The sequence below is a fragment of the Taeniopygia guttata genome, chromosome 1A (genome assembly GCF_048771995.1).
Source record: "Taeniopygia guttata chromosome 1A, bTaeGut7.mat, whole genome shotgun sequence".
In the NCBI taxonomy this organism is placed as follows: domain Eukaryota; kingdom Metazoa; phylum Chordata; class Aves; order Passeriformes; family Estrildidae; genus Taeniopygia; species Taeniopygia guttata.
In genome coordinates this window covers 34,801,081-34,823,146 of record NC_133025.1, presented here as the reverse complement: position 1 = coordinate 34,823,146, position 22,066 = coordinate 34,801,081, and the positions used below count along the sequence as shown (strand labels likewise).

The 22,066-nt window shown below is 39.0% G+C and overlaps 1 protein-coding gene and 1 long non-coding RNA gene across 2 annotated transcripts in view; one reads left to right on the top strand and one right to left on the bottom strand.

The window, feature by feature from the left end:
- Positions 1-988: 988 nt before the first annotated feature.
- On the bottom strand, positions 989-21,513 carry LOC140682141 (uncharacterized). Its single transcript, XR_012053407.1, has 3 exons — positions 21,223-21,513; positions 6,409-6,527; positions 989-1,157 (listed from the first exon to the last, which is right to left on the bottom strand). It is a non-coding gene; the product is annotated as an uncharacterized lncRNA (long non-coding RNA).
- Positions 21,513-22,066, top strand: part of PTPRR (protein tyrosine phosphatase receptor type R) — a 135,702-nt gene continuing 135,148 nt past the window's right edge. Inside the window, exon 1 of the mRNA XM_012569001.5 lies at positions 21,513-22,040. Coding sequence (XP_012424455.4) covers positions 21,977-22,040 — 64 coding nt within the window. The 5' untranslated portion in view covers positions 21,513-21,976. The remainder of the gene's footprint in view (positions 22,041-22,066) is intronic.

Sequence of the window (22,066 nt, the reverse complement as noted above, 5' to 3'; positions counted from 1 at the left end):
TAACTGCAAACAATATTTCCCTCTTGATTAAAAAAAAAAAAAAGCAGCACCAATTCTGTTAGGCAGTATTATGTTTTAGGTTTTTTAAAATATGAGGGTATGCAGCATTGCTACATTTTGTTTTTATAGTAAGTACAACTCTCTTGTGAAAACACTACCACTTGTTAAATATTGCATGAAAAATATCTCCACTTTTGTGGGCAGTAAGGAAAAACAAGTACAGTATATGCAGCAGCAAACTGAGGTAACTGGAATTATTACGGGTTCTACCTTACAGTATTATGTCATGAAAAATCTTACCTATTTATGGATTTGTCTCACTCAGTGCAACACTGGAACCTTTATCCATTCTTTTAGAATTCATAAGGGCATGATCATCTCCAAAACTCTATTTTCTTTCAGCTACTATAGTATGTCACACTAACCAAGATGCTACCTGCAGTGAGCAGTTTAAATTGTTCCTCTTCTTTTTGCTTTAATGTAAACTAAAGCTAACATAGTTCATAATTTTCAGGCAGATGTTAAAAAACAACAGAGCTTACTTTAACAGTCTCCTTAATATGTGATCATTTACACTAACTGCATATGACTCTAAGAAATATTACCAGTATTTACAAGCAAGTATTACTTGAGACATAGGATGGTAGTCCTGCAAGTTGCGGCATATAGGATGTATTTTTCATCTCTGAAGCTAACAACATATTGATGTTTTTTTTTTTCCTTTTGAGGAGTCTAATGCTCAGGTTTGCAGCAATTTACATTTGCTGAGTGTTATCTGTGTTTCAGATACCTTTCTATGTGCTAAGATAAAAAACTGCACAAATTGGTCATGCACTTGTAAACACAAAATGTCCGAAACCAGGTTTTCAATAATCATTCCAAGTAAACTACACTGCGAATCTGAGGGAAAAAAAAAAAAAAAAAAAAAAAAAAAGGAAGTGTTGATTGTGATCCAACCATTCTTTTCAGATAGAATATACACAAACACAATTATGAGTTATTTTATTTGGAATGCCCAGAATACATGGATTTCCTCATTCACATTGAAGAGGCATGTCCCTCAGGGAAAGGGCACATGATCTCTGCTGTAGGATCTTCACAAGAATTCTGATTTGTGTCTGAACATTAGGGTTCGTGGTAGACTGAAGGTGAAGTGCCTGAAACACATTTGATGTGATTTATAAGAAACGTGGACATTAAAAAATATAATTTCTGTTTATCAGACACTGTTTCAAGGCATTTTATTATGAAATAGTCCCATCACACAGCAACCTTCTGCAGCATGGAAGAACTCCCAAGCACTTGTGTGCTCGCTCTTATGTGCAGATTATCAGTGAGTGAAGCAGCAGAGTTATCCCTGAGTTTACACTGTCTTTGAAAGGAGAAGGGGCAGAATTCGCAAGACAAGAGAAATTAATTGCAAGAACAGGGCTCCATAGAAGTGTTAGTCACTCAGTTGTGATCTGTAGGACCAGCTGTACTTATATGGAGAGTGGGTATGTAAGAGCCACAGAGTCACTGGTTGCTTGCACATCGCTCTGCTTGAACTGAACAGTCCACAGATCTAACGCATTTTGTGATGGCTGCCCCAGTCACATAAAATTAAAGGGTGCAATTAAAGGGTGACATTATTCAGCAATTTTCTACTACAGTAGTTATGCACCTTTCATCAAACCTAGATGTTTTACTCTTCTCTTTTCCCCATGGAATTACAGAAGGAAACTGCAGTGGCATCCTATGCTAGGGTTTCATCTCTATTTCCAGCTCACATGGATGCATCAGCAAAAGCTTTGCTCTGCCCATTACTCAGAGGGTATCCCTCCTGAGCAAAAACAGAGAAAGAGGGAGATGGCTCCATTGAAATAAAATAAATTAGGAAGGAAGTCAAAAGATAGAAGAAAGAGTTTAATCTCTAAAGCTAGAGCATTTCAAGTGAGGTTAAAGTTTCAGTTCAGTTACTGGAGCACAGATTTTTCTTTTTAAATTAAAATTGACAAGTGTGTAATTAATGCATTGTACATATTAAAAATATTCAGTTTTGCTTACATCCTACATTCAAGAGTTTTTTGATACCAGTCTGGGGATATTTAGAAGTGATGCCTGTTTACTAGGGGTGAAAAGCAATTTTCTTAGCCTCTTTGGGTAATTTTTTTTCCTTTTTACAGCAGTATAATAATCTTGGCTTACTTCAGCTATCTTAATGATAGTAACATTGGTAGCGGAGGGCAATTAAGAATGCCTTAAATGAAAAAAACAACTTCTTCAATCCTGTTGCTTACTATAATTTACGTTATCAGAAAGTTTAAGCCTGTAAATCTAGTTTAAAATACATCAAATTGGTTTAGTGAGGGTTGCACATCCCAAAAACTAGATGATTTTTTAATCCATTCTGCCCTGAAAATCTGCTGTGTTTCTTGATCCCTTGACCACAGGCCAAATCACAACACAACTTGGAGCAGGCAGTGAAGGCAGAAGCTCATTTCTGCCTCCTGCTTCATTGTGGAATGGCCCATTTTTGGGACCCAAAGGAGCTAATGGTAATGATGGCATAACAAATATATTTTACCGTGCCCAGTATAATTTCTACTGATGTACTGGGAAATGTTCACCTCTCGATCACCTTATCACTTTTTATCAGTTCAATGAACACTGACTCAAAAGCCAAAAATCATTCAATCAAAATTGAAATGTCTGGTTAATTTTTGCTGGGTTGTAAAGACCCACAAAATACGTCTGGTTATTAATCTGCAAGTTTGAGCCGGGCAACGTAGCCAAAGACTAAAGGAACATTAAGCATGGTAAACTGCTAAGGAAAGCTCTTCCTCAGTTTATCCATTCTGGGGTCACTTATTCTTTCTGTAGGGCTGGAAATGCTAAGTCTGTTGCTGGCTTTCAGCCAGGCCCTTTGCTGGCGCCAGAGAGACTCATCATTTTATCAGTCTTGCCTCTGTTTCACGAACGTTTAATTGTTTGTGGGATATTCTTAGAACACAGAAATGATGGATCTTTTTGGCATTCAAATCAATTCATTAATTTGATTTATTTGTTTTCCCTAGTAGTACAAGAGGTTTCAGATGAATATTCATTTGGAAGGACTTGGTACATAGAGAAATGTGAGGAAAAACAAATGTTTTTGTTCCATTCAGATTAGCTGGCTGTAGTGCACATGGGAGAATACACAACCCATGTAGATGCAAAAGAAAAGCCAGTATAAATGTTTGCTTTACAGTATTCAATAAGAACTGCTAGAGGCATAACTTGTTCCTGGGGAAAACTGCCTGGGCTCTGTCTTCAGTGTTAGCCACACATCCTTCTGTGTTTCAGGCTGGGTGTCTTCCTTTGACATTAATCTCTAAGAACAGAGTACCACTCCAGCACATGCAGAATATAGACAGAGAAAATGTACTCATGCATGTTCACTCTTAAGAAAGGACAGGAGTATTATTTCCAATTTTTTTGAGAGAGTGAAGGCTTAGCAGGATCTATGCAGATGGCCCTCATGCCTGACTTACCACATACCTTACCTTACCATAACATGGATTTTGCATTAAAGAGAACAAAGAGTAACTCAAACTTTCCACTCTCCGGGGCATCACATTTGGATCCCTATGCAAGTGAGGAGTGGGAGATGAGAAAGATAACACAGCAAGGCAAGACAGTCTAGGCCCTTATAACTCCTGTAGTTTAATCCTTCTAATTAGATGTAGATGTTTCCTTCCATTGGCTCCATAGGCAGCACTGATTCAGAGTGTTGATGAGAAAAGTTTCACACATGTGCTGCTGTACTGAAAGAAGTCATCCCAGGAGCTTTGAAAACTAAAGGATGACTTATTAAGGTGGCTGACTGTTGCAGAGGCAGTGCAGAAAATTGCTCAATATCAAGTAGTCTAGTCAGTGACCTGACATAAAACTGTGCTGTGATCTCCTAAATCTGGCTGCATAGTTGTCCCAAGAAGAACCAGCACAGACCAAAATGACAGGTGCTGCAGTGCCTGTAGACATATCTTATGATGGGAGACAGTGCCCATCACTAGTGTAAATGATAGCAATAAGAAAGAGGACAATGTATTGCTCTTCTCCATTGCATATCTACATCTGACCCCGTGGCAATTGTTCTCTCAGAGCAATATTGAAGTGCAGTAAGGGAGTATATGAAGGTTCAGCAATGCTACAGATCTCACTAATATGGAAAATTCTTCTGATTTACACAGACTGTTATCATGAAAGTGAAAATGTCAGTTTTACTTTTAAAAATCCACCTCAAAATCTCATACACATAGATAGGAAATTATTGACCCATATGTTTTTCTCCACATCATCATCACCAAAGATTAATGATTATTGCTTAGAGAAAATAATTTGCACTTTCCTATTTTAGTGAAGTTGAAAAAGTTCATCTGGACTTCAAATTATTTAAGTATTTAAATGTTATCAGAATGAAATATGCCTGTGTTTTCATACCTACTTTTATTTTTTTTCTTTAGAAAAAATATTCCAAAGGACTTTTTAATAATTTAATGGGGGTTTTTTTGCATTGAGGATCAAAATTTCATTTATGAATAGCTCTAGTTGTTGAGAAAAGATGGAAAAAAAGATCATGTCAGGCTCAAAAACCAGAAGACCAATAAAAAGAAATAAAAAATGTAGTATTTCTTAATATTTGGATTTTATACCAATGCCATGAATGTTGGTGGTCTGACACTGTGGTTTGGCAGTCCTACATTCATTCAAATGCTAAATATTTTTCATCTCAGTTGTGCTCTCAGACATTTGTGCATATGAACAATTTGCTTACGAACAAGGCATCTGTGCAGAGATGACCCTATTTGTTCTTAGCCATAGTTATTCACATTTGATTATTTATTATTCAGTCACATATGAATAGCAACACATTCTGGAAATGGTATTGTTCCAGAAATGCTATATAAACCAGTCTCCAAACTAAACCTCAAATATTTGTTTGATTAAAACTATAACTCAGGTCTTGAAGACTATCACAGTGAAAAGGCATGATGATTACAGAAATGGGAACTGAGGCACAAGGCAGTGAAGTGACTTCTGAAGCACTGAAATAGGTCAGTGACAGAGTCTTTTATGCATTCAGGCAGACACCTCAACCTTGGCTTCTCAGGATACTCTGTTCTTGTGGTAGTGTTAAAGCACTGAAATTATTTAATGGACATTTTCTTGGACAAATGGTTCTGTGTGTACTTGTCCAAAATGGGTAACTATTGACTTATATTGCTGGACTCATATGGGATCGATTAATTTTTAAGCCGCAATTTTTCACAACCAAAATGTTCTTTGAGTAGTAGAGAAGTAGACATAACTACAGCACAAATCATTAGGGGAAAATTTTAATTTATCTAAGAGTTTCTTGCAATACATCCATAACTCTTTTTATTGTGTCCTATATACTGTAATTTATTATAGCTTTCCCATTTTGACTCCTATATATTCCTATTTCTTTTATGTTGTCCTGGTTGACACCAGATTTGTGCTATACTAAGATTTCATTTAATTCCAAATTTGAGATTATCTCTCAGTGGACCAATGACAATCAAAATAGCTACTGTTTATAATATACAATTATGCATATGTGGGATTCAGGGTAAAAAGAATATGTCCCATCACTGATTTTGAAAATTATATATTTTATATATATATATATATATATATACTGTTAGTTTCTAAGACAGCACAGTCAAGACATCTCTTATTAAATAATGTGGAAGGAACTATTATTGTAACAGGTTTTCTTACATATTTATTTCAAAAATTCTTATGTAAATTTCTAGGCAAGTGTTGAAATAAAGCAATGTAAAATTAAGACTAATTTTTGCTCACCTTTAACTAAATAGAAAGTGTTATTGTCTCTGCATCAGGCCGGCTACACCAATGCACTTTTGATGAGACAACAGCTGAAAGAGGTTTCAGAAGGGTTCTGCATGCTGTCACTTACACATTAGGGATAATCTTTTCAGACAATTGGCAAAATGAGTTGGCCACAATCAGGTTGAGGTTAAAAATTTACATAATTCATTATGCAGTTGTCTTCTGGTTTGGATTTGGTTTTGAAGAGCACGTAGGCACCATTTAAAAAATATTCATATCTTTTGGGCTGCCAAGGGACCCATAAGATCAAAATTTGTCTTTCCAAGTGATACGATTCATATGAAATCTGGTGAGGGTGTACAATTTTCACATTAGTAACAGTCAGTTTGTTTCCATCAGAGAGGCTAGAAGCTGTCATTTTAGGGTTTTTTTTCTGCCTGCTGGTATGTAACAGCATTCACACCTGCCAGAAAATGTCAGAATGTTTATTCCAAGAATAAAAATGTGGGCACACATCCGCCTCCCAAAATAAATAGCACAGCAGATATATTCCGTAGCGCCTCCAATACTCACAGGTTGGAGTTAGTCATTCTTCCTGTGAGAGGGTGGCCATCAATCACTGTCAAAGGAAGCCTTCAGTCTGGAGTAAAGAGCAAGGGTACTTAGATCAATGGATGAGGAGCACAAGGAGTCTGTAAGGAGAGAATATGCCTTTTCATATTTGTGAGACAGCACTGTAAAGTCTTAAAAGCATCTGGGCTTTAAGAAGGAAAAATTGCAGTATGGAGAATCTGCTGGTTTGCCAAGCAAATCATCTTTCAGTCACAACCTTCTCCTCCCACAAGACCAAAGTATGAATATTTTTAAAATAAAATGGAAATGCCAATGAAACATATTCAGCAATCATCTGCCTTGATTTACTGGGAAAAAAGGAAATCTTTGTTTTATTGTGAAGTAGTGCCATGATTTTAAGATGGTAAATGCATAAGAAACATCAAAACTGATATTCAGAAATTAATTTAGTCTGTCAAACTTATTCTTTTCAGATGAGTTCTAATAAATGGATCTACTTTCAAAATCTTCCATTTAAGTGATATAAAAATAGAACAGATCAAGAAAGCTTTACAGGGAAAGGTAAAATCTCTTTATATTTAAAGTGCTGAAATAGGGTTTGCATTGCCTAAATTTCTGTCTCAGTCACAGACTCCTTGGGTGACCCTGGATGAGTTATTAAATCTCACTTTGCTTCAATACTTCAATACTCACTTTACTTCAATACAGAGAAGAAAATACTCCCTTTGAACTTGTTGTTTTGCAATTATTGAAGGCCAGCTAATGTGGTGTAGATTCTCATCTGACAGAGAATCCAAGTGAGGAAAATGGTTGTTTCAAGCTCTCTCTATAGTCAGAGCAGGAGAATAAGAAGCTCCTTTGACATTTAATGTGATCCAGCTATGGCCAGAATGGTCGTTTAGTGGTACCTGTTTTCATGCATTCATAGCAGAGGAAACTTAGAGTGACCAAACTCCGTATACACCATTTGGCATACCTGGTTGGCCAAAAAGTTATCTCTCTTCCCCCTCACCACCCATGCTGATATGACCTCCTCCAGAAGAGTTGGTAAATTCTTTCTTTGTGTTTCATGGGTCAAGCTCCATAGCTAGACTGTTTCCCAAACTAGTGTAGAGAAAAACACCTCTTATGCATGGCATCATCTGACTACAAGAAGACCACGAAGCCTTAAAGGCCCCTGTATCTACAGTTCTCACAAATTCAATGGTCTCCGTATTTTTTTTCTAAAATGTTTTTTATGAGATGTCTGAAGCAATATTTTTGTCAAGGTTCTGCCAGTAACAACCTCTCAACTTTCTGAACCGCACCTTAGATGACAAGCTGAAAACAAGCAGGAACTCTTTGGCTGCTGAACAGCTACTTATTCACACAGCAACTAAATACTTAGATTTTCTTAAAAAAAAAGTTTTGAAACAGCAAGGTGTACCAAAGGTCTGACTACATGCAGTCTAAGAACAGACAGGAAACTCTGGTAAGGAACATAATTGCAATGCTCACACATCATTTATGTATTTTATTATGTTGAACGGAAAATAATTTTAAAACCCTATCAAATATTCTGTTTGCAAATGAGGGCCTGGAGAGATGCACTCATGAAAAGTGTATTTTTACAGAAAGAACCTATTTCAGCAAAAGAGAGGAAAGATATCCTTGGTCAGGGCACTGTCTAGAGAAATGGAAGAATTTGGATAAAATCCCTGATGGGAATGAAAATCAAAGGGATTTAGATCATGACCTTCACATCCCAACTGGCATTTCAAGACCACCCTGCTTTCTGTCTTACTTCATTTTCTCCTGATTCTCTGCTCCAGTCTTATGAACTCTGGCAAATCTTGACCCAAATGTACATTTCTATCAATTTCCTGCACTCTTCAGTCCCCTGAATATGAGAAGGTTTCCAGCTCTCTAAAAATAAATAAGAGGAGGATAATAAAGAAGGACCATCCATTTCCTTTGAATGTGAACCACAGTCAGAAACGATACTGTCTTCCACCCCTCCTTATGCCTATTTATTGAGTGCCTTCCATTTCATTAGATATACTTTTATATGAATACAGTTATATCAGAGCAGGGAAACCAGAAATGGCTTACTTGGAAAAAAAACTCTCAGCATTTATTTGATTTTTAGCCTTCTTAAATGCAGGCAAGGATAAATATTTTCATCACAGACTACAGAGTATTGTAAGTCTCTGGCAAATGCTTGCAGGCCTTCAAAATCTCTGAATTTAGCATTTATTTCTCTCTCTCTTCATTCTCATAGCAATTGAAGGGTAACCAAGGAGACAAACAGTCCTAGACTGAATATCTTTAAGTAGCATAAGCTCCCAGACACTGGTAAGAAGAGTAGATAATTGTTTCTTTGTAGCCTATCAATTAATGCTACTGTGAATATGTGATCTTAGAAACAAGCATCCCACAGACAAAACCTAGAAGTGAAGGTACCCACCAATCCAAATCTAACAACTACTGGTTTATTTAAAGATGGCTGTATTAGCTTCATCCTAAGGAATTTCAGTGAAATCTCTGAATTTCTTTGAGAAATTCCACATGACAGGAATTTCAATTCATGTAAGATGCTTATGCTATGGGCTAGTAGAAAGGCTTTGATTTCTGTCCTTTTCCTAGTTGCTTCTAGGGAAATAAAGAATCAATCTCCCATAGTACTTGGTACTTTGTAGTGCAAAAGACCATCCATTAAATATTCTGATTTGGTGTCAAGAGTGATACAAATTTTGTGGATAAAATGAGAGCAGATGACAAGCTGAGGTAATAGTATTGACTCCAGAGTTTAGTTGATATATACACTTGGCAGTCACATACAAGTTTGAAGGGTTTTTTTTTGATGGTTGTTTTTTTGTTTGGGTTTTTGTTTTTCACTTTGGTAATCTAGCAGGGAAACAGTTTGATCTTTTGAAATTAAATTAGACAAGCTGTTAATGAAGACTAATTGCTTTGCATAATTTAAAATATCTAGAGAGAGGTCCCTTGATCTGTGCAAGCTGTACTTGGTTAGAAGTGGGGCTTAAAAAAAGAAGATTACTCCAAGCCATTTGTGATCTTCCTAGTTTGTAACCAAAGTGAAAACCAAGACGCCCCTGAGAAAGCTGCAGCGACTCAGAAAAATGCATCACTGCTCTTTTAGTTTTCCTTGTCTTATAGCTTAGCTGTTCTTTAATGTTGTATTCACAAGAGAAGATGAGTGTCCCCTCCACCCCCTCTCAGCCTCTCTTCATTGACAGAAACCCTTTCCATGCTGTGCTGAAGGAAGACTTGTTACCTCGTTAGAGCCAGGAGCCAGAATCTGCCCTGGAAGCTTTACTTTTCAGGAGGTGTGTTTGGGACAAGGACTACAAGGAGAGGAGTCTGCAAGACCAGGTTGGAGGAGTCTTTAAGCAACCTGGTCAAGTGCAAGGTGTCCCTCACAATGGCAGGGGGGCTGGAACCAGATAATCTTTAAGGTCCCTTTCAATGTGAACCATTCTAAGATTCTGTGAGAGTGGAGCTCCCATGGCTTGGCACAGACTGATTCAAGCATCTCGTTAAGGAGGAGGGACCCCAGCAGTGTCAGCAAACCCAAGCCACAACGGCTTGGATCTTCTGTCATCCTGGTGGCACATTATCAGGTTACCCCTTCACTAACAATGTGGTCAAATACCACATCTCTTCAGGAAGCTTATCCAAGGTAGAAAACTACTCTGATTTTTTCTTCTGGATTGATTTTTTTACAGAGCTAATTCACCACCTACCAGACACAAGGGAGAAAGAGCAGGAACATACAGCTGGAGGTGGAGGTGGGATTTGCCACACCACTGATTTAGATCAGCTTAACATGCTGTTCAACTGCACTCTTGAGGACGATTCACAGCCTAGTTTCTCTATATAAAAAATAAAGGAGTCTCTAGAGAGCAGTAGGCTCTGCATGAGGCGAGTTGGAGCACCTAAGCTAACTGCTTCAAGTCAGCAGCCTGACCCCCCACGTGGAAACATGCTGTTATGCAGTAATGATGTTTTGGACACACTTGGGCGACTGGTGAGTTGGGCTTTTTTCTGCAATGTTTATTGATTTAGCAAATGTGAAGAAAGGACTGCCAAATCTGGCAATTATTAGTGACTCCATGCTGTAGCCTGCTTGCAAACATACAATGTTCTGAAATATTTTCCAAAGAGCCTAGTTTAAAACAGAGTTATTCACATTATCCTCTTCACAGATTATTACCTCTCTAGTAACTAATCTGTATCTTCTTCCTACCTGTTTTCTTGCTCATAGCAAAATTTCTTATTTAAAATACATGGATGCAACATACTCCAGTATGTCTAGGGGCACTCACACTGGCAAAGTTTTATCATGTAACTTTATGTCCTCAGGTAAAGAAAACCAGCTTCCTCTGAGCTGTAGATCTACTCACAGGAAAAAGAAAAGCTTCTTCCAGAAGCATGTGAATTGTTCTTCCTTTCTGAACCACAGCAGGTGACACAGCTACTCCCTAAACATCATATAAAAAGCCTAAGAAAATGAACTTATAATTTATACATAGGAAATTTAGTGCCCAGAATTAAGTACTTGGAGAAAAGTGTCATCAAATATTTTCTTTATCTGCAGAGTGAAAAAATGTTAAGAACGCAAGCAGCCATATAGTATAAACGGCTGCATTGTTAATTTTGAGATAATTCTATTTCTAAAGTCATATATTATAAAGTATGGTTAGGTAAAAGACTAAAAAATGTCAGAATTCCTCTATTGCCAGGAACCAGGACCACTATTCAAATTTAAGAGAAGTTGTTCTTTGTTTACTCTGAGATTAGTGACTGGAAAATCAGACAGTGCAAGTGAAGTAAGGAGTTTGGGAACCTTTTGCTGAACTATGGAAGTTTTTTAGATGAGCTCAGTTTCTGAAAATATGAGTTGCTGCACATGGCTAAAGACCTACTATACTTGCAGGCAGAAAAAAGTGCTCACGGGTTTATTTCTGGAAAACAGTGACACCTAGTGAGCATCCTGACTGAAACTGAGCATTCCCTGGGGTCTTTAGGACTGAGCCTTCTACCTGGATTTAGCTTCTTTTTCTACTACTTGAACTTCAGAGTTCCTGGAATCAGAACTGCATGTGCTGCTCATCTCTGGCAAGGTCTAATGAACATAAACAGCAAAGTAGTTGTGACACAGTATGGTGAGGAAGTGGGGTGACTTTGAAGAGAAGATTTAAGCATGGCAAGGAATGTGTGGGTATGTGGCCTGGGACAGATTTGTTGCAGCGGAGGAATTACGGCAGTAGCAGAGTTGCCTAGGCAACAAGCATCAAACTGTCAGTGGTCAGGAGCTGGTATCACAACAGCCAGAAATCACAAAGTGTGAGTGGTTCATTAGTTCAGCACTTCCCTGGTAGATTTTCTGCTTCTGGACTCCTGGGAAGTTCACAGCAGAGTTCATAGCTGCTGGAGATCCCAGGGCAAGTAGCATACTCACTTCCACTTGTAGCCAGGTGGACTTCCCCAGACACTAGACTGAATTCATCCATGAGGTAAAGCCTGCTCTCCTATCCTGGGGTTCAGCCCAGGACTATGAAAGCATGTGGACACATCCATGAAGAAGCAAAGATGATAGAGCTTTGAAATAAAATGCTTTTGGAACTGAAAATTCCATTCATTTTACATTGTAGCACTGTGAATATGTGAGGAGAGGGAGGATACTCCAAGGACGTGCGGACAGAGGAAAGGACGTCAAAAGGAATTGGAAATGAGAAGGAAAATATCTCAAAGATTGCAGTGAATCACACTATGATCTTGGGGTTTACAAATTGTTATGTGATACGCATACACCAAACTGGAAGTTTTCAGTACTTCATTAGTATCAAGAGAGGTGATCTTTCACCTGTGTGATAAATGACCATTATATCCAATCCTACGTGTCCAGTCTGGAAACATCCCTTTTATTACATAAATCACACATATTTTATTAGCATTGTGAAGGATACTGGGTCAGATTCAGCAGTTTTTCTTAAAGCAATCTAAGAAACAGGTTTTCTGTAACTATGCTACTTTAAAAAGGCACAATCCTTTTATATCTAGATTATTATATTCCATATATTTACCTGCCAACATCTGAAGAAACTCAAAAAGGATGATAAGGCCTAGACTGGTGGAAAACTAAAGGTAATTAAATCTTTACCTCATCTGCTATGTAGTTTCTAAAACTGGAGGATGAGAAGTTTATTTTACATAAATGTTGCTACTTGAATAGTAAAATTCCCACTGCAACATGATTTTTTGACCATTTTCTGTGTCGTGGCATTTACAGTGCTAGTTTTTTTCTTTTTTCCCTCACAGCAAATGTTGGAAGAGCGCACACATTTGAGGAAAACTTGTGCAAATATCTAAAATGTCAAGAATGGAATCTGAACACTACCCCATTGTGTTACAGCTCTTCTTCTTATCTCAAGGAAAAGCACAGTATGTGGACATCTCAAGGAATCTGCATCTTATTGGATAGGCACAACAGGACTTCTTAGAAGAGGGCTGCTGACTGTCATAACCACACTGTCACCAACACTGACACTGGCTCTCAAGTTCCTCTTGGAAGAAGGGTTTTTCTGCAGAGATCCGATGAAGGGTTTGCTATAAGGAGAGAATGAGCTGTTAAACATCACTGGAAACATGACACAGGAGTCAGACTGTGTGACAGCCAGGATATGGGGGTCAGCCATAGCCATGTTTGGAGGACAAAGGGAGCAAAATTGATTTTTTAGGAAAAGATCTGTTTGCTACAACCCTGCTGACATGTGCAGGGACGCCTTTGACTAGACCAGGTTGCTCAGAGCCACATCCAAACTGGCCTGGAACATCTCCAGGGATGGGGTCACCACAATTTCTCTGGGCAACCTGTTCCACTGCCTCACTATATAGACAGCAAACAATTTCTTCATATCTAACCTAAACCTATTTTTTTTCAGTCTGAAGCCATTCCCCCTTGTCCTATCACTGCTTGCCCTAGTAGAAAGTCCCTCTTTGGCTCTCTTGTAGCCCCTGTTAGGTACTAAAAGGCTGCTCTAAAGTCTCCCTGGACCCTTCTGTTATCGAGGCGGAATAACCTCAAGTGTCTTAACATGTGCTCATAGAAGAGGTGCTCCAGCCCCATAATCATCTTTGTAGCCTTCCTCTAGACTTGCTCCAACTGATCCATATTCTCCTGAGCAGGATACAGTACTCCAGATGGGGGCTTCACAATGTGGAGTCTCACCAGAGCAGAGTAGAGGGGAAGAATCACCTGCCCTGACCTGATGACCACACTTCTTTTGATGCAGCCCAGGATATGGCCAGCTTTCTGGGCTGCAATGGGCTTCTTGTCAACAGCAGCTTCAAGTCATTCACCTCAGGGTCACTATCAGTACATTTTCTACCCAGCCTGTATTTATGCTTGGAATTGCCCTGATCCAGGTGCAGTGCTTTGAACTTGGCCCTGTTGAACTTCACAAGGTTTGCACAGTCCCACAGGCTCTCAATCCTGTCAAGGTCCCTCTGGATTGCATCCCATCCCTCCAGCATGGTGACCACACCACGCAGCTCAGTGTTGCCAGCAACCTTACTGAAGGTGCACTCAATCCCACTGTCCATGTCACCATTGATGACGTTAAACAGCACAAATTCTGATACCAAACCACCAGGAATGCCACTTGTCACTGATCTCCATTTGGATATTGAACAGCTCCTTGAGTTGACAATCCAGACAATTTCTAATCCACTGACAGACCTATTTTAAATTACCTACCAGGATATTGATTTACTATTTAAATGTCAATATTAAGGAGAACTGAGAACATTCGAGAGACTAATTTTTTCATAGAACTAGTGAGATGTATCTATGTGATTATTATTTTTGACAAGGTCGTGTTTTAGGAATGGCACTCTCCAATTTCATACTCCCACTAAAAAAACCACAAGCTGCTCCCCTCCCCTCCCTCCAGTGGGAGACAAAAGGTAGAAATTATGTGTTGAGATAAGAACAATTTAATGGAAACAGCCATGAGATAGGAAAACAAACAGTAACAGCAACAATACTAATAACAAAAGTGTACAAAGAGAGGGTGATCTCCATGCACACATGCTCGCCAGGCCCAGAACAGTGAAACACAATGGCAGACATGGCCTCTGCATACCACACTTTTCCCTGACTGCAAGCCACACTCCTTGGAAGCTAGAGTCCCTCATTTCTGCTCCCCAGCAATGACACGAGATGGTATAGAATAACTACCTAGACATGCCCACACAGATCCAGGTTTGCTTCTTCAGAGCAACTGTGGACAAATTAACTCTGGCTGAAACCAAGACTGACAACTACACAAATAACTTGTTTTTATAGAACCACTTTCCAGATTTTGTAAGACTTAAAGTTTCTGTCCATTGATCATCTATAATTCTACAGGTTAGAATGTCTGTGATTACATTAGAAAGATCTGATCATTCCTTAGCTGGAATTGCTGATCCACCTAGAAGCCATCTTTGTTACTTATGTTAAGAAAAGACTTGTTCCCACTCAGAAGAAGTTGATATTCTCCATATGGTTAGACCACACACAGTGATGCAGTCTTCACTAAATCCTTTCCACAAAATGATAAATAAAAACAATTAAAATGAAATAGCCATTCCTTTTGTTTGTGCTCTGTTTTTAATTTGTCTTTTCCTCTTTTTATCAATTAAAAAGTCATGGTTAATAAGCACAATTATTTTCCTTGCCTTTAATCATTGTGTCCCCTAGGTGCTGGTGAGGGACTCCATGTGACTGGGAGAGAAGGACTGGAGTCCCTGAAGTAGCATTAAGTGAAACAATTACTAAATGTTGGCCTCTCATTTTTATTTCTACAGATTATAAATTGCAGAGGGGAGTTTCATTTACTTCTTGGTTTGAATTAAATTATGTGCTGCTCAGAAAATTGAACATGTTTTTTTCAACCCACAAAGTATTTGACATTCTTTTTCAAACTAGAATGTTTACTTTACTGTCCACAGACCCTCATTCTTCTACTGCCATCTCCTCCTGTTTCCCTGATGACTTTTTGTCTAGTCTCATGTTTTTCCCCTTTGACTGCTGTACTTCAGTTTTTCCTTTTGCAGTCAGACTGGATCAGGGTATAAATGTCTGTTCTGTCTCATGCTACTAGTATTTTCCTTTTCACTCATACCTGTTTCAGTATTTCCTTTTGAGCTTCCCTTTTAAACAGGAATAGGTAGAAGAGGAAGTTCCCTGTGTTCCATCCTGACACATTATGACTCCCTGCTGCTAAGAACGGAAGTTCCAAGGATGCCCTCCTACTTTTGCAATAAATCATACATTTTTGATCTGATGGAATGGTCCATGAGCATTCCAGACAGCAACTAGAATGGAATAGTATTCAGAGCAGATGAAATTTTGAGAAAATTTTGCTTCCAACCCAAAACAAACAGCAGTTATTGCCTCCAGAAACCCTCAAGAACACACAGCCAAAACTTCGTCAAATTTGGATCAACATTTTACAGTAATAACAATAGATACATGATGATATCAGAACAGTTCTTACATTCCATTGAAAACTTGGATACATGAGAGACAGTATCATTTCAATGGGTACCACTTGGCATTATAGGTAGAGTCAAGTTTGTTGCAATAAAATTAGACAAACGCTTTAAAAGAAACATGGAAAATTTAGTATAAAATTTAAAAAAATTATAGGCCTTAGGAGAAGCTGGAGAAGAAAAGCACTCTCTAGTGGAGGATGCTACGAAATCTTAGACACTTAGAAATCGCAGATGTTCTGAAATTTTTATTTGTGCTCTCTTATTTAAAGAAATTGTGTTTTATTTCTGAATCATAACACTTCCAACTCTCAACAAAACCATGTGCACTTGGGTATCTAGGCTTGCTAGGAAATTGTCATACAGTCCTCTTAATTCATTAAAATACTTCCAAAACTGTAGATGGAAACTTGAATCATGTTTTGCTATAAATAATTAATTTTTTTTTAAATGTGCACACTAGATTTTTATCCCTTAGATGATTCCATTATTGCTCTCTTCAAAAGCACATTTAACTGTAAACACAATTTAAATATTATATTATGCATATTTTATATGTATTATTGAAGTGAGATATTAATTTATTACAGGCTGCTGCTTTCCGGTTTATACTTCTAAAAAAAGCAGGCAAACTCCTCCCCTGCTCCCCCAAATCCCCCCAAACCCCAAACCAACAACCCTCCCCTGCTCCCCCAAATCCCCCCAAACCCCAAGAAAGAGCATTTTTAATAAGAAAATATGTGACTTCATTAAAGATTAAGGCGCATGCTGCAGGTTCATAAACCCACACTGTTCAGCTTATACCAATTCCCTGATGTGAGACTGGTCTTTCTTCCAGAATCATATTAAGCAACATAGTTAGCATCTTCCTGATATTATTCATTTACCCACCTTCTTTCCCAGAGGGAAATTGTTTGAAAGAGATTTTAGAACAAATATTATGTGCATTATTTGGTGGGCTTATCCTGGATAAAAGAAGGTTGAAAAAATATGTCTTAAGACTTGTAATGAAAGTAAATTAGCTTTTGCTCTAAAATGTCTCTTAATCTCTGTGGAATTTCATTCCAAGATTTGCACTGGCTACTGAAAAAGTCTGTTTTTAAGGCATCCATGAACTTCAGGGGGTTGTCTGAGTATAAGGAACTGTGTGAGCAGAAAGGTGAAGATCTGATACTTTAAAACAACTATCAACCTTTTAAAAAAATATCCAAAGGTAGATGGAATTTATCCAGAGATTTAATCAGGCCCAACTTGAGAAATCTTGGAGTTATCATGTACCTTATCCCTTAGCAAAGACATGTATAACTTCACTGGACATGAACTAATTATCTAAACTTTCCGGCTAGAGCAATTACTTTGATCTTACAGTTACAGTACGTCATGTGCCTAAAAAAAATTAATCAAATTGTACCCTAAAGAAAAATAATTAATGAAAAAAATCTTCTACCCACTGAATCTCTGAACAGTGTCAGGCTTAATATTAATTATACAAGATGTTTACTTGTTATTTGCTGAGGACAACTGCTATGACTCCTGTCCTTTAATAATCCGTGAATATCAATTAGATACTGACAGATGACAGTTTCCTGTTCATGTTCTTGTCTTCCAGTTCAAGGTGCTGCAGTTTCTGATGCACTGAAACCTCTTCTCCTGCTGCAAATAGATTCTAGAAACATTGAGTGAAAAGCCAACGGGCAAATAAAAAAACAGAAAAAAAACAGTAAAACCTTTTTGATTTAACTGAATGTTAAATCAGTCTGAGAGAGATGACTAGCAGTTTGGTCTTGAGCTAGGATGAGAAAGACAACTTTGCATAAAATTGCATATTCAATGAATAAGATTTTGACTGATTTCAAGGCATGCTACTCTTCTTGAAATAGAACATCAAAATAAACCATCTGAGGCTAATATTGAAAATAGTCAAATGCCTAGATTCCCTCATCTTATCTGAAGCTGACTTTAACCTAAAGCTGACATCCACGGGTTTGATCAGAGTTGCTCAAGTTTTGATTCACTTATCTTTACACAAATTTGGTTACTTCTGTGTTGAGAAGTTTACATTTAGCATATAAATAGTACTGTACAATTTACTTTAGTTACTGCATCATTTAGGGGCATACTACGTAGTTATTAGTAACCAAGGATAACTTGCTTCCATATTTAAATACGTATTAGTGTACGCACAGGCACATATGTGGGTATTTTACCAGTGTTTCATGAGAAAGCCATATCATATCAAATTACTTTGACATAAAATAACTGACTATACAAATAAGTATATTTCAAGAGAGATATTCCTAGTCTTGACTAAAGGTCTTATAAGGATAATCTGAAACTTCTTTTTATATTTTTCTGGCTGTGTTGTAATTTAAAGCACCTGACTTTATAAATCCTGATGCCCCTTGTAGATTATTGGAGGATGATTACTACCCTATGGTAGAAAAAGCATAAAAGACAGAAAAACTTGAAATCTGAGAAAATGATGACATGGTACCTGGCCTGCTCCACATACTTGCTTTGAATGGACCTGCACAGAGATCCATGGCTAAATCCATTTGCTAGTACTCATGTATTTGTTAGGTACTCAGTGCTGGTTAGGAATATACCAGCCCCTTACAGGTTTCATTTAGTACTTAGCTGCTCATGCTGCAGATTAAGACTTGTCTGCCTTGTGTCTTTAACAGGAAGATTTTAGTCAGGTATGCCTGAATCCATTTGATTCTTTCTCAACAGCTCCATCAAACAGGACTGAATTGTTTCCTTCTGAGCTATAGTCAACATCTTAAGTAAAAATTCTTTTAAAGTTATATAAAAATTATAATATGGTCTTGCAAAATTCTGAATAATGGTCTTGAAGTTTCAGTTCTACAGGCATAGTCACAAATTAATAGCTCAGAGATTAAAATACCCTTGCATCCTCTCTTCCCTCCTCCTCCTTGCTATCAAAGTTTTTGTACTCACAGCTAAGTCAATGTCAGTTTTGCATGTCTGTATTAGAGATTATGCCAAAAATACTTTGGAGGGTCTCAGACCCCTTTAGAAGGCTGCAATCCTATACTGACAGTACTCATTAGGGAATATGATACATTTGCACTGGTGCAATTATGACTTTGCCCAGTGGCAATCTCCCAGGACACATGCTATTCCCTGATGCATTTACCTTTCTGCACTGTGTAAAAAAAAGCCTTCTTCCCATCCTGGCGACATCATTTAGTGTGAGACCTAATTGTACATGCCATGAGCTTTCCTCTGCTGAGATTGCTGTATATTCACACAAGCACTCACCAAAAAGTAGTTATTTTTCTGATTTGCATTAATATCTCAAAAGAATCCTTTGATCTACACATATAACCTCCTCTTCACCCCTCCTCCTCCTTCTCCAACCTGTTTTCATTTATTAAAAAACACTGCTTCATTTTTTTTGCTGAAGCTTATCAAGGGACAAGAGATATGAGGATCCTTATTATTCAAGTCAGAGAAATGTGTGATTCTCTCTCCTTCAGATATATGCCCTGCTTGATAATCTGCATATTGCTGCTTCTTAAACTAAAGATCAATTTTGAATTTGGCTTACATTGTTTTAGCTTCCTCTTAAAGCAATTAGTCGATGAAAGCCTATTGTAAAATGTGATACCCAATGTGATAACATTAAATGTGACTTCTCAGCAGCACATTCAATATGTCTTATCAGAGATGAAGGTACTATGGAAAAAATATTGGAAAGAATTGGCCATATCCCACACCATTTACCTCACTTAAAATTATTGGCAATATTCAGCTGAACATTTATTTCAACACTACACTTTGAATACACTTTAACTAAGTCATTCACTAATGATCTCCACTCTGTTAATATAGTTTTCTACACGTGAAAATAAATCTAAAAAGCAGTGAAACTAGATAATTCAAACTGATGCAACATGTTTTAGCTTACTTTCTGTGTAACAGCTTCCCACTCCATAGTAATGCTTTCATTCTGCATTTACAAGACTGCCCTTTTAAAAGGATGCATCGATAAAAAATTCAGCAAATTATTTAGTCTAGTCTTAGCTTCCCATTGAATTCAGCTTATGTATGAGTTGGATGTCTTATGTTTATGAAGCTTAAATGTTTTCTTAGATGTGGGCTCAAAAAAGTATCTTAAGAGATTTCCCCAGTGGAAAATAATTTCCTTAACAGGGTAGTGGTGAGTCATCTGGTCTTTGTGCCTTAGGGCTCTGCAAGTGAAGTGCTACAGCACTCAAACCACAGTTGCCTCATCTGTAACCACATGGGGAAAATCAATACCATTAGCTTCAGTGAAGTTATCCTCTTGACATACTTGATCCTAAATCCTTACCTAGAACACACAAGGGTGAGGACTTGTGGACAAAAAAATACAAAACATCAGAGGACTGAAAGTAAATTTTCAATCTCTTCCTAGGAGTTGGCTACATTGTAATTGGTATTGTACAACTCACTGAGGGAAGCAAACAGAGTCCTCTACCTGGTTTTGCTACATGCTCTGAGGCCTGGGCATGTAGGAACTGAAGTTGTAGGGGCACAAGTGTGGTGCACTATACAGACAAGACTTATTTCTTTCACTTATTTTAGCTTTCACTTCTTCTAATCAGGACTAAAAGGATTAAAGTGGAACAGGATGTGCTGTAATTTGTATATACCCACAGCAAATTATCATCACAGTAGAGGAAGCAGCAGAAATCTCATGGTTTAACAGGACATCTGAGCCACAATACTTACAAAAGATTTGGCTGAAATGACAGGGCTAAAATACCACTCCTTGTTCAAAAGTCCCCTTGATCATATTAATTCCGTTTCTGGCAGAGCTCAAGACTGAGTGCTGTCTTCCAGCCCAAGCCTTTTCTCACTTATATTGCTGTCAAGTGAACGACCTGACTGCCTATACGTGCGTGAACAGCCGTGTGGGGGCTGGCAAAGGAAGCTCGTTTGCATATGTACAGTCACACATGCAATTGCATCTAGATATCAGGGCCTGCGCAGTCCTTCCCATCTCTGTATGAAGAAAATTTCTGCACAAAGGCTCATTCAAAGCCAGTTACAGCCACGCAGCTCTGTCGATTTCCTTTGCTGTTTTTTACATTGGGCACATCACTTCAGTTGCAGACCTGACCATGCATGTACATTGCTTGCCATATCCAGTAACAGACTCCTGTAGATGGATCACTTGTTGGGTGACACATCTGCCACTGGCTCTCATGGTTGCCCTCCAGAAAACCTTTTGATCAATTAAACTCAACTTCAGAAAATTACCTTGTTACAAGGCTGCGTCATGTTTGGCCTCTTTGCATTGCTCTCTGATACCCATGCAAATTCCCGAAGTGTCTCTTGAGGAGGTGTTGCATCAGCCTGGTCTGAAACACTGCCTGGAGTTCAGTGGTTCTTCATTTATGTATCAGCCGTGATTTTTCACAACGCAGTTTTTGCAAACTGCTTATTTTACAACACGTGTTTCACAACACACTGAAGAGGAGGATTACCTGTACCGTAAACCCACATATCGTCAAAGTCCTGCCAGAAATGCCCAAACTCCTGAGCTCGCCTCCTCGGCGCTGCAAGACTGGGGAGATGCAACCTCCACCGTTCCGCTGCAGCGGGAGCCCCGAATGTTGCTCGGCTGGAAGCCGAGGAGGAAATCACCCCCCGCCGCCCATTCTCGCCTCCCCCCAGAACATGCCGCTGGAACTGGATATCTCTCTTTTTGCCTCTCCTACTGGACCTTGCGGCTTCCCGCGGCCACTGCGCGCCCCCATCTCCGCCGCACCCCCCGCCCGTACTCGCCCCTCGCCTCACCCCGCGCCAGGCGAACAGGCAGGTGAGGGCGGCCGCCTGCCCGCGCGGCGTTGCGCATGCGCAGCGCGCTCCCAGGCATGCTCACTGCCGGGGGCGGGGGGAGCGGGACGCGGTGTGCGGCGCTGCCCGGCTGCCTTCGGCTCCCGCGGCTCCCTGCGCTCGGCTCCCGCGGCTCCCTGCGCTCGGCTGCCCTCGGCTGCCCTCGGCTCGCACCATGCGGCGGCGGGCGGCCACCTGCCTCCGGGCGCTCTGCCTCCTGCTCCACCTCTGCGCCGTAGGTGAGCGGGGGCGGCCGCGGCCGGAC